The sequence below is a fragment of the Spinacia oleracea genome, chromosome 2 (genome assembly GCF_020520425.1).
Source record: "Spinacia oleracea cultivar Varoflay chromosome 2, BTI_SOV_V1, whole genome shotgun sequence".
NCBI classification, from domain to species: domain Eukaryota; kingdom Viridiplantae; phylum Streptophyta; class Magnoliopsida; order Caryophyllales; family Amaranthaceae; genus Spinacia; species Spinacia oleracea.
Window position 1 is genome coordinate 82,404,144 of NC_079488.1, and position 15,528 is coordinate 82,419,671.

Sequence of the window (15,528 nt, forward strand, 5' to 3'; positions counted from 1 at the left end):
AATAAGGTTAGTTTGCACAACAATTTAGGAGAAACAAGTTTATCAAAAAATATTCAACATTAATTAACACAAGTAAAATGAGGGAACAACCTTACTAATATTTCACATGATTGAGTTCCTTTGAGATGTTCACAGTGACTTCCACTTATATAGTGCATGTGAGTTGATTCGTTGATGTGATCCATTATATTTGGAAGGAACTTACCCGTAGGTGGAACTGGAACTAGTATACATCTTAAGTTCCAATGTTCCGAGCCTGAGTTCCTCTTCACTGTTCCAACGAATCTAATGGATTTTCAACTCATTTTTTCTTGGTGTAATTCTGATGTTGTTCCTTTACTTCATACACACACTCAATCATGAGTTATAAACCTGTAAAAATAATTTTGCTTCTACTACCTTCCAAAATCATGCATTAGTAGTAAATATATTTAGGTAGCATAATTTAGAAGATTAAAGTATACAAAAATTGTATACTAACAGACCTGTAAACAATTCATGGTCTTGGGAACCTGACATAATTTCAGTTCCTTTCTTTTTAGTAGTAGCATCTTAGAAAATGATTATTTTAAACGGCTAGATCTAAGATTTAACATGCATACATATAATAAATATTCAATATACTCATAATACATGGAAAAACCGTTCTTTGGACAATAAATGATATTACATTAAATTATGCAGGCCAAAGAATAAAGTTCCCTTCGCAGGGAAACCAAGTTCCAACTTCCAAGGGTGGATATATACATTGTTCCTTTGTCTTGTTCCTTGAACCATTCTTATTAAGCGAATAATGCATGAATGTAAAATCAGTTTTAGAATCTGAAATTTGTCTCACAAAAACATATTTGAGAAAATCCAAAATCGATTAAACAAATTCAAAATACATTTGAATAATTTTCATAAAACGTTGTCAGGAACTTGAGTTTAAATAAATAGCGTATGCATATAAAGATATCAAAAATTAGATGTTTACCTTAACTGTATCATTAAGGATCTTTTCATTGCAGCCTTTGTCTGTTCCTTGGAATGGTGCTGAAATGAGTTCCTCTATTCGAAAGTTCCTCTTCGGATTTTGATCCTTGTTCCGATGTGTGGAGCTGATGTAATGTATTTTTATAATGTCGCACCTTTCGTGAGTTCCTAAGTATAACTCGTGGGTCAACAATGATCCAGCGAGTTCCTCAATATAGAACTTAGATTCACAGGAACTCTGACATATTAATGTGCACCTTTGTTTGTTCCTGTACCAATTTCTTTGTCGAGGGAACCCAACAGATTTGGGTCCCTTCTTGTTAGTAGTAACTGTTAAGAAAATAATCAACACAACAACTACTACCAAGATACAATATGCCTTCATATAAATGAGATTCAATATATACATGAAGCATATAAAATAATATTTCTTAGGCAGGGAAAAATAAGTAGGATATTTTGTTGCCTAAAAATTAAAAACTCCGAGTTCCACAGATATGCATTTTTCAAAATACGTTTCCTTGAAATAATTTTAATGTACTGAATTTTAAAAAATAAATTGAAAAATCATTTATTAAATATAGATTTTAGATTTTTCAAATTCAATTTTAAATCAAAACAAAACAGAAGTTCCATTAGAAACAATGCAAGGAACACGCAATAAATTAATGTATGCACACAAAGAAGGTCTAAAGGAATAGATATTTACCTTAGAAGATCGCCTGTTACACCTTGACTGACTTTTATTCAACAATAAAAGTCAGATCTGCCTTGTTCCTTTGAATGGGTAGGATCGAGTTCCTTTCATCAAGTTTCTTGTAATTGTTCCTCCTTCCAGGAACTTAACTCAGCAGGGTTGCCTGCTTATCAGCGAGTTCCGGCTCTGATACCAATTGTTATTCGAATGGAACACTACAAGAGGGGGGGGGGGGGGTGAATTGTAGTATGGAACTTGCTAGCCAATTTTGCGGAATTATAAAGAAACTTAAAGCAAGTAGGGAAACAATGCAAGAGAGATTTTACGTGGAAACTTTCTAGGCTCAACTAGAAAGAAAACCTCGACCCACTAGGGATTTCAACTTAAACTCTTTTCATTATAGGGCAACAACTCAGTTACAAACCTATAAGAAACTCGGGCATTACTTGAGTTCCTCTACGAACTCAAGTTCCCAATAGTTGTTCCTCAAACAACTACGCTCTCACTAACTTCCCTAGAAGTCTCTCTTGACTCTTTTGCTTCACTCAAAGCCTATCTGCTTCTCTCTCATAGACTTCACTCAAAGCCTCCCCAAATGCAACAGGAACTCACTCAAGTTCCTACCCCATACACATCAGGAACTCACTCAAGTTCTTGCCCAAAACTTATACAAGAATTCACTCAAACCCTTGACAAATTACCCATTAAAAGAGCTCACTCAACCCTTGAACAACTCTTAAAATATAGACATTTGATAATTGATTAAACTCTAATATGTAGAAAATGAATAATTGTAAAGGAACTTGGAACTGACAGGAACTTGGAACTGTAGGAACTGACTCTAAAAACGTGGAAAACAAAATATAATTTCTGTAAAATTATTCCACATAAACCAGACCCTTTTTGGAATGACAACGCAAGTCAGACACTCTTGAATGAATGAGAAAGCTCTCCTTTTATAGAGGAAGAAACCTCAACCACTTTCTCCATAATCTTCTCCACTAACAACCACTAAGCCCTTCAATTTAGGCATGATCACATGACTTTAGTCAGTAGATAAAATCATGGAGTTAGGGCTAAGCATAATCAGGTTTTCCATGATCTCCTATTATTTCTCCACTAATGTAGTTTTTCCAAAACAACGTAAAACAATGATTTTAATTTTCTAAAACAAAACCTTTTAAATCTGATTTTAATAAAATAGAAAAAGAAATTTTATTAAAATAAAATAACTAACAATCAGATTTTATTTTACAAAGAGATTAATTATTTTTTATTTATTAAAAATAAAATTTTAAACACATTAAACTACAAAAGATATTCAAAACAAATCCTAGAATAAATAGGACATTATTAGAAACGAATTTTAAATAATAAATAAATAAATATATGATAAAAAAATCAGAATTCTAACTAAAATAAGATTTTGTAAAAATTATCTTTTATTTTAAAAACATAAATAAATAGAGTTTTACTAGGAGATAAATACTCAAAGTCAAAGGTAATTCCCTAACAACTAGGAGTGTTAAAAGCCACGTTATTGACACTTAAAATTACCTTAAAACTAGGAGTATTCTAGGAAGATAAACGGACGTTATTTCTCATAAGTTCCGACAAGTTCCTTTTGGCACCGTGTTCCTCAATTATTCAAGTTTCTAGATACTTACATGAATCCTAGAAAATAAACTCTTATTTTCTTCTTCATGCTTCATGATGCTCCAACTCAAGAGCCTCATGTTGATAGTTCCGCCTCTGGAACTTCTCCATGCTTGTTCCTACTCAGGAACTTTATACTTGTTGTTTCTCGTAGGATCTGCTGAGGAACTGATCTGTTTATGTTCCGTTGAAGAACTTTGTTGCTGCTTGGATACTTGATTTATTGACTTGAACTCTTCTTGTTTGTTTCTTCATCAAACCTATATTTGTTTCGTATACATATTGGAACTCAAACATAGGTTAGTCGTTTGCTAGTTGTCATCAAAACCATAAAGTCAGTGATGACAACCAATATAAGCAAGATGGAGAAAACTAAACTAATAAACAAGTATGCAGTAGTTAAGGACACAAACTCTAAGTCTAATGGTATTTTTATATAATTAGACTTCTCTTCTGAAGTTCCCTTCACTTCTTGAGTTCCTTTCAGGAACTTCACTTCTTCTTGTATATATCTTCAGAAATTTCCAACTAAATGATCTTTATTGACCTTCATTACTTGTTCATGCACATCTAAACAATACACACATTAGTTAGATAATCATCATTTGTTCATAATCATCAAAACACTATATTACTCAACAGGACTATTTTGGAAAAAAATAATAATTAAAAAATTAGGACAACTATGAAGAAACATGATGTCATAAGTCTCATAAGCATCAACTATATAAATTCCCTCGCATGGCTGCATAAATCTAATTTGTTATTTATTAATTCGAATCACTTAGTTCCTCTATAAAATAAATTATACTAATTGTAAAATGATTTAATTGAAAAATTACTTGGCATGATAAATGACGTAGTGTGTCTGTTTAGTTGACGAGCTTTATGGATGTTTTTCACTTTATGGTATACATGTATTTTGTTAAATATTGAGCTCAAGAAAAATCTAAAATTTTAACTATCCAATGTAGCAATCGGGGTATTGTCCGAGCCATACACTAGTTAATAATGTAAAAGTCGATAAGAGGTACACAATGTGCACCTAATTTATCACATTGATGCTCCGAGAGAAAATTTGAGTTATCGTTTGGTGAAATATATATTGAAGAATATTCCATTAAACTTATAAGATCGAGAGGAGATTCGAGCTGTCGTTTTAGTAAATGCAACATGTACATGTAGTTATAGTGTTGGAAAATAGGATAAGTAATTTGTACATAGTAATTTGTAGTTTTCTATGATCATTTTATTAACCTTATACGTTGGTCAACACTCCAATTTCATTCAAAACAAAAATTGATTTGAGCTTGAAATATTGAACTGATATTCTTACATTTTATGATGATGTTAATAGGATCTCAAACTATTTATTGATATGGTAATATTATATCAAGCCTCCTTAACCATATAGAATGCAACATCATATGAATTAAATCAAATGGTTTAGAAGGCCTATTCAATGTAAAGTGCCACTTTACACTCCTCACCCCTTTAACCAATTTCAAATAATCTTTGAAGGAAATCCCTTTCAATATTGTCTTAATCTCAGGTATCTTCGCCACCGGAATATGAATTGAGAACTCACTCCAATCAAGAACATCATTAAATGGGAAAGAGTAATTATCTTTGATGATCACCGGTACACATTCAGCGTGGATAGCTTCAACTATCCTTGGACTTGCCACTTCGTAACCACTAGGGCACAAGCAAAACTTGCTTTGCCCTAACATTTGAAAGTAGTTTAAGTTTTTGGGAAGATACTCGTAAACTTGAATGTCCTCATCCTTCTTTTCCTTCCAATGCTCAAATAAGTATGTCCTTACATGACCATGGTTACCACCGGCGAAAAATGCAAATATTTGACGCTTACTAATTCGCAACCCTAAGCTCGGAGGACATAACTTTCCGACTGGGATTTTAATTTCCGGGATGGAGACGTCTCTCATCGGTTGAAACCCTTCTGATGAATTAGCATTACAAAGTGCTCTTATAAGATTTTTGAACAATTTTGGATCTGCATCAGATATATCTGGTGCCTAAACCACATATCATACCAATAGTTTCGTTAGTTATAAGTAAGAAAAACTTACATAATAAATCAAGATGAGTCAGTTATTGTCAAACATACATCCACCCCATTTAAGAATAATGATAAGTATGTATGTACCTTAACCTTGACTATCGATCACACGACGACGTGATTTTATATGAGGAACCACATTTCCTCCTCTAGTTATGAATATAATCATGCGTTTTAAAAACGTGAAAGACAGTTGAGGATAATTACTTAGTTATCTTAGTTAGTAGATATCATATGATATTTTTACTAAGAGGGCGTTCTATTCCCCTTAAAAAAATAAGTTTCAGGTCCAATAAGTTCAGATAAGTTTCAATAAGCTCATATAAGTTCAAATAAGTTTCAACATTAATAATAATAATAATATTATTTTTGTTATTATTTCTTATTATTAATATTACTATTATTATTTTTTTAATATTAATTATTATTAGTTATTAATATATTGTCATTATTAATTTTTTATTATTATTTATACTTATTTACTTACTACTTGTTACTTATTATTATTATTATTATTATTATTATTATTATTATTATTATTATTATTATTACTTATTTACTTACTACTTATAACTTATTTATTATTTATTATAATTATTATTTATTATTATTATTATTATTATTATTATTATTATTATTTATTATTTATTATTTATTATTTATTATTTATTATTTATTATTTATTATTTATTATTTATTATTTATTATTATTATTTATTATTTATTATTTATTATTTATTATTTATTATTATTATTTATTATTTATTATTTATTATTTATTATTTATTATTTATTATTTATTATTTATTATTATTATTTATTATTTATTATTTATTATTTATTATTTATTATTTATTATTTATTATTTATTATTTATTATTTATTATTTATTATTTATTATTATTATTTATTATTTATTATTTATTATTTATTATTTATTATTTATTATTTATTATTTATTATTTGTTATTTGTTATTTGTTATTTGTTATTTGTTATTTGTTATTTGTTATTTGTTATTTGTTATTTGTTATTTGTTATTTGTTATTTGTTATTTGTTATTTATTATTTATTATTTATTATTTATTATTTATTATTTATTATTTATTATTTATTATTTATTATTTATTATTTATTATTTATTATTTATTATTTATTATTTATTATTTATTATTTATTATTTATTATTTATTATTTATTATTTATTACTTCCTCCGTCTTTTAATACTCGCAACGTTTTGATTTTTTACACTATTCACATAATCTACTTTGATTATTGTTGGTGTTTTATTTATAACATAAAACATAGTCATGTGGGATCTTGTTAGATTCGTCTCAATGTGTATTTTCAAAATATCAACTTTTCATATTTTTTTATTAAAGAGAACTTAAGATATAAATGATCAAAGTTGTGCATTGGCATGCGTGAAAAGTCCAAACGTTGCGAGTATTAAAAGACGGAGGAAGTATTTATTATTTATTATTTATTATTTATTATTTATTATTTATTATTTATTATTTATTATTTATTATTTATTATTTATTATTTATTATTTATTATTTATTATTTATTATTTATTATTTATTATTTATTATTTATTATTTATTATTTATTATTTATTATTTATTATTTATTATTTATTATTTATTATTATTATTTATTATTTATTATTTATTATTTATTATTTATTATTTATTATTTATTATTTATTATTTATTATTTATTATTTATTATTATTATTTATTATTTATTATTTATTATTTATTATTTATTATTTATTATTTATTATTTATTATTTATTATTTATTATTTATCATTTATCATTTATTATTTATTATTTATCATTTATTATTTATCATTTATCATTTATTATTTATTATTTATTATTTATTATTTATTAGTTATTATTTATTATTTATTATTTATTATTTATTATTTATTATTTATTATTTATTATTTATTATTTATTATTTATTATTTATTATTGATTATTTATTATTGATTATTTATTATTGATTATTTATTATTTATTATTTATTATTTATTATTCATTATTCATTATTCATTATTCATTATTCATTATTTATTATTTATTATTTATTATTTATTATTTATTATTTATTATTTATTATTTATTATTTATTATTCATTATTTATTATTCATTATTCATTATTTATTATTTATTATTTATTATTTATTATTTATTATTTATTATTTATTATTTACTATTAACTATTTACTATTAACTATTAACTATTATTTATTACTTATTATTTACCATTTACTATTTACTATTTACTATTTACTATTTACTATTAACTATTAACTATTAACTATTAACTATTATCTATTAATTATCAATTAATCTCCCCATTCTTGTTTATTAGTGTCTTATGGAATATTGAACAATCCACTAAATTACACCTTGAATGCGAATCTTTAAAGAATCTCACTCATGTGGTAGGAGAGAGAGGAAATTAAGAAAATATGGGTAGGTGGAGTGTTTGGTGTTGTTAAATAAGAAAATAAAGGGACTACTTGCCTATTTATTGGGATGAAAAGGAAATTACAATTGTAATACAATATAAGAGTAAACGGAGAATAATTGTAGAACAAATAAGGAAATAAACTAAAAGGGACTAATAAAAAAACATCCCAATACGGAAAAGGGACTAATAAACAAGAATTGAGGGAATATTTATTATTTATTACAAGTTCCAATAAGTTTCAATAAGTTCCAATAAGTTCAGATAAGTTCATATAAGTTCAGGTCAAATAAGTTGAATAGAACGCACCCTAACTAAGATATGTAACTACTTTTTATATTAAATTATCTATATATCTCGTGGTTAGACACAACAATATATATATATATGTGTGTGTGTGTGTGTGTGTCTGACAAGTATGTTCACATGTTAACCTTGATTATTATTTTTATTTTATTGGATCATATAACGCGATTTTATATAAAGAACTAGATTTATTTTCTCCTTGGATATGAATATAATTAAATTTTGAATAATCATGCATTAAAAACATGAAAGACATACGCAGTAACGTACATACCCAATCATGGCAAGATACCATGAAATGGTCAGCCCCATGACTTGCATTCCAATAAGGATACTTCATAGCCACCACATTGACATAGTCCAACGCCACCCTATGTAGAGGTCCACGGTTGTAGGAGACGAGGGGCCGGTAAAGGAATTGCACCGTCTTGGCTACGCTAAAAGGAAGAAAGAAGATGTGCGCCTCATCGGGGTGACGAGCCATGAACTTATTGCTCGTCGTCTTACCCTCCATTTCTTCGATGAATTGGCCTTCGACACCATAGATGTTGCTCAAAGGTCCATGATGTACCAAGGGTTGCTCCCCTTCTTTATAGGTCCATATTTTTAATCTTTTTATCATCTCTATGTGACTCCTGCTTATTTTAATTACCGTTCATTGTTATATTATAAGTATAAAAACTATTAGCAAATACACTACTGTATTCTATAAGTATGATACGAAACATAATTGTATAAATGTAATACTTTTATATAAGTATGTTCTTTTGATAGGCAAAGAGATGTATCTTATCGGACCAGAACCTACGTCAATCCGACTCGAATTAAGTAAAAGACAAAATTCTTTTGTGGGCAGGGGCAGAGCATGGGGTGAGCGGGAGCCTTGGCACCGTGCACCAAAGTTTTGATGATTTTTTTTTTTTTTGGAAAAGCTAATTTTAAAACTTTGAAGTTTTTAAACTAGATAAATGTTCTTACTTGGTTCACCTGTAGTATGAAGATACAAAAATAAGGTTTTTGGTGACGACTCTAATTAGGCTGGGGGAGTATGGAAATTTCCACCCCAAATTAAGGGTTTTGTATTGGTATTTGTCAATTATACAAACTCAAAGTTGTGAGGTACAATCAAATCTTACCTTAGTATATATAGATCAAGTATTAATCGAGAAGTATAATATTTTTTACATTTTGAAATGTAAATTTTTGGGGCGAAAAAAACCACGAGGACACGTTCAAATGTGTACATTTAACTCAAACACATAAACGGCTGAAGTTCATGTGACATACATAACACTGGTGTAATGTACAAGTGCATGACAATATCTAACAAAGACTAAAGAATAATGTACTTGGGTGATGATAAAGGTCGCAAGTTGCGATAACATTTAGTTGTACCAATTTTACGTGACGGAGTTTCATTGGTACATATAGGCGCCACGTATGTTATGCGTCATCAAAATATTTTTACTATCAATACAATATTTTTTGTATGAAAATATGTAAATAAGGTAGTCGATATGAAGAAGGAAACAAATTAAAATATTAAGATTTTACTACCTTTTTTATAACATGTTTAATAGGTTATATAAGTTAAATATTTTAGTTTCCAATTTAAATCATGACGCATAAGCATGTCATGTCATCATTGTGACATGACTTAAAGGACGCGTGTAGCAGCCTTTATCATTTTCGCTTTAGAAATATAAAATTTTAATAAATTTATTAATGCAAAAATATACATCACTATCTAAATATCTACCACCAAGGTCAATTATTTTATTTATTATTTATAAATATTTTTTTAGACAAAACATAAATATTATTCTATGTATTAGACAGGGTAAGTTACTTATAAGTTTTAATAAATGATTGATCTTTTATGTAACATGTAAGTAATCGATCCATACCAATAGAAACTGATGGTAGGCTGGTAGCTTGCAATTCGAACATGTGATTTATGAGACACTTATCATCCGTTTTTGCCACTAGATCAAGAGCTCGTTAGTGTATTCTCTTATTCGGTGTGATCGAGCAAATACGTACAAAAAACAATTCATCTATATGTTGACAGTGACTGAGTCAGGATTTTAAAGTTGGTCGAGATGTTGTTTACTAGCAAAATTATAGTGTAATTAAGGGGAAGGGAAACATGAAAAAATAATAATTTCTATAATTTATGTTTTTATATGGAATGTCAGAGGATCATCCATGATCCGATGTGGTTTCGTCAATGTATGTCGGTGATAGCCGGTAAAGTTATCTATATACTCTTAAGAGTAGTGGTATTAATTACGGAGTATATACTTGAAAAAGACGTCATTTTAAAACAAATATATAAATGGAATATAATCCAACTTAATCATGTTGTTCAAATATGGAGGTCGGATAATTGTTATAACAATATTAGACTAATAAGAGATGTACATGAATACTAAAGAAGTATGTTTGACAAACTTATTTTTGTTTTTGACAAGTACACATTTCTATAAGACAAAATGAAGAATTAATTTAGTCGTGCGTTCGTTCTCATAAGTATTTTATCATGATTTCAAATAATTGAAAATTGTTTTTGGCAATCAAAAAGTTGTTAAGCATGTTTTATATGAGACCAATATACGCAGAAGACTAATGATGTCATTATTAAAAAAAATATAACTATACGTGATAAAGTGTAACTGTTTGATTAGAAAGTATGTTTAACTATTTATTGATTATAATTATCGAATTGATCAAACAAAACCATTTGAATAAATCACAATGTGTTTGATTGTAAAAGATATAAGACCCTCATGTATAAGTTTTTTTAAATCATTTTGCGAATATTAAATTTTTAATGTGAAATTGATGAAAGTTATAAATTTTAAATACTTCCTATGATGATGTCAATAAGTGTAGTTATACTAATTAGGAAATAAAAACAAATTTTTGGATTCAATTCCTTACATAAGGTTTAGATAAACACATTGTCTGATGTTTTATTTAAAAACAAAAGCTCTAAAGAACACGTAAAAGTGAATACTTTTGAAGATTACGTGTTAGCCTACTTAATAGAATATCATATGTAATAGAGTTATATTGGTTTAAACCATGAGCCAAACTAACATGGGAAAAATGCAGCTACTAGGATTCTACGAAAATAAATAGCTAATGCCAAAAATTAATTATAGATAGTTAACTTGTATTAAAAGAGAAGTAAAATGTGGGAAAAATAAAAGGAAAAGAAAAACTCAACTGATGAAAAGCATGTGGATTCCTATAAACGGAACCTCTTGGAATAAAGGTTGTAACTTCTTCCTTCAACGTATAATTCCGGGTTCTGGCTGCTTCTCGGATTGCAGCCCGAGCTCGAGCTAACCCTTCCTCAAGTTTCTCCAAATTGCTCTTTTTCTTCTTCTTCTTCTTCTTCTCCTTCTTCTCAAGCTTCTTCTGTTCAATCCCTCATTTTAAAAACGAAAAAAATTAATACTTTTCTTACAAGTACGTAAAATAATTTAAGACCAAATCATCAACATATATAAAAAGTTAAAGGCTACGTCCGAGGTTAGTTGTGAATGAGGCACAAGAGCAATACAAATTACAAATAGGGGAGGGGAATTCGAACCTAAGACCTCGCGTACCCAGGCTCTCGGTTTTAACCATTAGGTTCATACATCATTCGGACCCTAGTTATTCATGACTCGGAAATTTGTTGTTTATACAAAAAAAAATGAAGAGGAAATAAATTGTGAAAAACTTACTTTTAGCAAGGTAAAAAATGAGATGTTATGGCGAAGACGAACATGATTATTATTATCAAGTTGATTACTAATGTTTATGGATGGATTCGATGGCGGTTTCAAAAGCTTATTCAAAGTAGGATTGAAGTTGAAGTTGTTTTGGTTGAAAAAATATGAGTAGAAGAAGATTATTAGAAGAAAAGTAGGGAGTAGTAGTAATAGTAAGAATTTTGTGGTTGAGTTAGTCATGGCACTCACACTAACCATGCACTTTGTGAAGCTTTTCTTTTCTTCTTCTTGATTTCTTTCATTCTTATATATATTCTCCGTTTTTGTATTTTGATTACTTTATATTAATTGATGAAAACATTAATTACATTATACATCATGAGGTCATTTAATTGATATAATTTTCGCACAAAAAAAAAGATAATATAATTTTATAATAATAAAGGTATTTTGGATCTACTACTAGTTATGGATATTTGTTTCCTTTTATGTATTTTATAACTTTTTTATAATAGTGATTGTTTATTTTTATTTTTTTTGTGTTACGGATGAATATAAATTACAGATGGGGTTGGAGGATTCGAACCTGAAACCTAACATACACAAGCCCTCACTCCTAAAATTTCTCTTTCTATCAAATACTTACTTATGCATTGGAGGGAATATTCATACGGGAATATTCTTGTTTTGCAGGTTGTAAGAAGATTGTGCCAGCGCATACATGATACCTCCGTGAAAAAGGTGACACTTCAGCACCAACAAAAAGTTCCCACATCAATTATTATAATAATAATAATTATTATTATTATTCATTATTTTTTAATTATTATTTAGTTAAGGTAATTTCAATTCAATTTTTAGTTCAGCTTAGTTAATTTCAGTTCAGTTTATGAGCATCCACTTCTGTTCAGTTCAGCTCAAAAAACAGGGACCCAAGTACCCTATATTTATTACTCCGTACAGAGTACGTATTACTTTAAAATAAACGTTAATTATACCTTTACTAATTACACTAATTATTAACGCACTTCCCTCCTAAATATTTCCTCACGCTCATGGAACTACTCGACCGCGACAACACTCTTGAGTCTTGTCTTCGTTCTTCTTCTTCGCTTTTCAGTTTTACACTCATTTTCTCTCTCCCCTCTTTAGCTTCTCCCTACAAGTTGTTGTTATTCAAAATTTGATTATTCTTGAGATTAAGGTTTATTGATTTTTTTAAGGTTTTACCTAGATTTAGTGGAACATCATGAGATCTTGTCGAACTGGTAACTATGAAAGTAGACCAACTATTAAGAATTTGAATCCAAATCTCGGTGATTTTTCTACGCCTGGTAAATTTCCTCCTCTTTTTACATTCGTTTCAAATTTAATTTATATCGTCAGGGTTTCTGATTTTTTAATTTAATAATTGTTCAATTTTTGGGTTTACAATTTTCTGCTAAGTGTTAGGATTGATGAGGATGTTGCTGAAATAAAATCTGATGATAACGATGTGGCAAGACTGAGTTATGTAGATTCCGACGAGCCTGAAGAACTATCACAAGCTAATGCTCTTGAATTTGTTGACAAGATCCCTAAACGTTAATTCTTTTCATTCAGATGAACGTGTAAAGTGTGTTGGTGAATTCGTAAATCCCGACTCCGTTGCAAAAGGAGCACATAACATAACATATGGAGTGTAAAATAAATTTTGTACTCTAACCAACATAGTTGTGTCGTGTCTTTCTTTTAACATATATACAAATTTATATTTTATCTCATAAGAAAAATGTTTCATATTGTATTACTCCGCAAATCATTTTTATGGTAATGTATATGTTTACACAATCCGTGCATCGCACGGGAATGACACTAGTATTACTAGTTATGGGTAATGCCTGTTTCATTTACTTTGATAACTAATATCAATAAAAAAAAAGTAAAACATTATACTATTCTTATATATACTTCTATATTTTTTTTGGAAATTTAACTGAAAACATTAAACTATTTAATTAATAAGAAATATTTTGAAAGAAATATTTTTATTTGCAATATTATTTTTGAATTTGATACTTGCATGCATAATAGAATTTGTTTTGCACTTCGTAAATATTTTATGTAATTTTGTATATGGTTTCATTGTTGTTCACAAAGAAAGGAAAAATCGATTGAAAATATTTTTGTTTGCTTCCCTTTCATAGCAAACAGACAAATTGGTGAAACCCTCAAAATTTTTGAAAAGTATTCCATCAACCTCTTTCACATAGCTTGAAGGAAAATAAAACCAATATTGTGTCTCTTGTTATTTTTGTCGTGTCTGCGTTGATTTTTTGGATTGTTAACACTAAATACCAACTGGGAAGCTATTGATACAACTTCAAAAATAGAGCATAGGAAAGATGATATAATTTTTTGATTTTTTGAATTTCCTAAGACGCAAATTATTTATACTCTTCAATTTCCAACTTTGTCCTTGATTTTCACACGGATCGTTGACCTGTCAATTTCTTTTTTTACTCGTTTCGATTTTTTCCTAAAAAAAATGTTAGTTGATATTTTTTTCTACAAATAGCATTTTTTTTACCTCTTTGAGGATTCGCATATAGTGAAGTAACTAAATGTCAATAACATATAGTAAAGCCATCGATTCATCATTAACTAAGTGCACAACTAAAATTACGAACCATATTCTCAAATTCAATGACAAGACCGATGAGATATACTTTGTATGCCAAAATATTTATATTATAGGTAACTCTAGACAATAAAACTCTAACTAGATTTTACAACCAACAAATAACTCACGCCCAAGTGGGCTTGATACACCTTTGCGGTAAAAACCCAGTTTTAACATGGGCTACTTGTATGTTTAAATGACAACATTATTTAAACGATTATGTTAAATAAGGGTGATTCAAAATATTAGACGGTAACTTTTACAACAAAATAAGTAACTTTGCGAAAGTGGACTTGGTTTTGAGAGTTTAACATTTAGTTTAATCCAACAAATTATACTAGTAATCGATGTAGTGTACTCAAATTATTATTTATGTGATCAATATAATTGAAACAATATTAGTTTTGAATGTTATACTTACATGCATGATCGTATTTATTTTGTATTTTTTTTATGTAATGTCATAGTTAAATGATTTCATGTAACTTGAACATTTTAATTGAACCATCTCATAAACTAAATTCTAGAGTAGTTTGATTGAATTTCATTAAAAGCTTATATGTACTATAAATGTTACGTTAAATTATAAATTTGAATATTTTTTAGTAAATAATAAAAAAATCTTGCAATAGTTAAATTATCCATTGATTGAAAACAGATTGTAATATTTTTTCGCTCACGCACATACAAAAAAAGTTGGTAAATTTAGTTTTTTTTTTTTTTTTTTAAAATATGAGTAATTGAGTGAAATTAAACATGATATTTTTTTAGGGATTTATGATATTATGTGGTGTTATTAAAGTGCATTTTCCTTATTAATATAACTCGATATAATATAAAATATAAATACCTGGATCACAAAGCAATTTAAGGTCGTTAAACAATAATTTATTATTATATTATTTCTAATCGTATGATATTATCCTTCGACCCCTTT

General features: G+C 27.8%; 1 protein-coding gene across 1 annotated transcript; it reads right to left on the minus strand.

Annotated features, from left to right (window-relative positions):
• Positions 1 to 4,698: 4,698 nt before the first annotated feature.
• On the minus strand, positions 4,699 to 12,169 carry LOC110800120 (probable glycosyltransferase At5g20260). Its single transcript, XM_022005416.2, has 4 exons — positions 11,942 to 12,169; positions 11,437 to 11,630; positions 8,479 to 8,839; positions 4,699 to 5,367 (listed from the first exon to the last, which is right to left on the minus strand). Exons 1-4 carry the CDS (start codon positions 12,167 to 12,169, stop codon positions 4,699 to 4,701), a joined length of 1,452 nt encoding a protein of 483 aa, XP_021861108.2.
• Between the last annotated feature and the right edge of the window lie 3,359 nt (positions 12,170 to 15,528).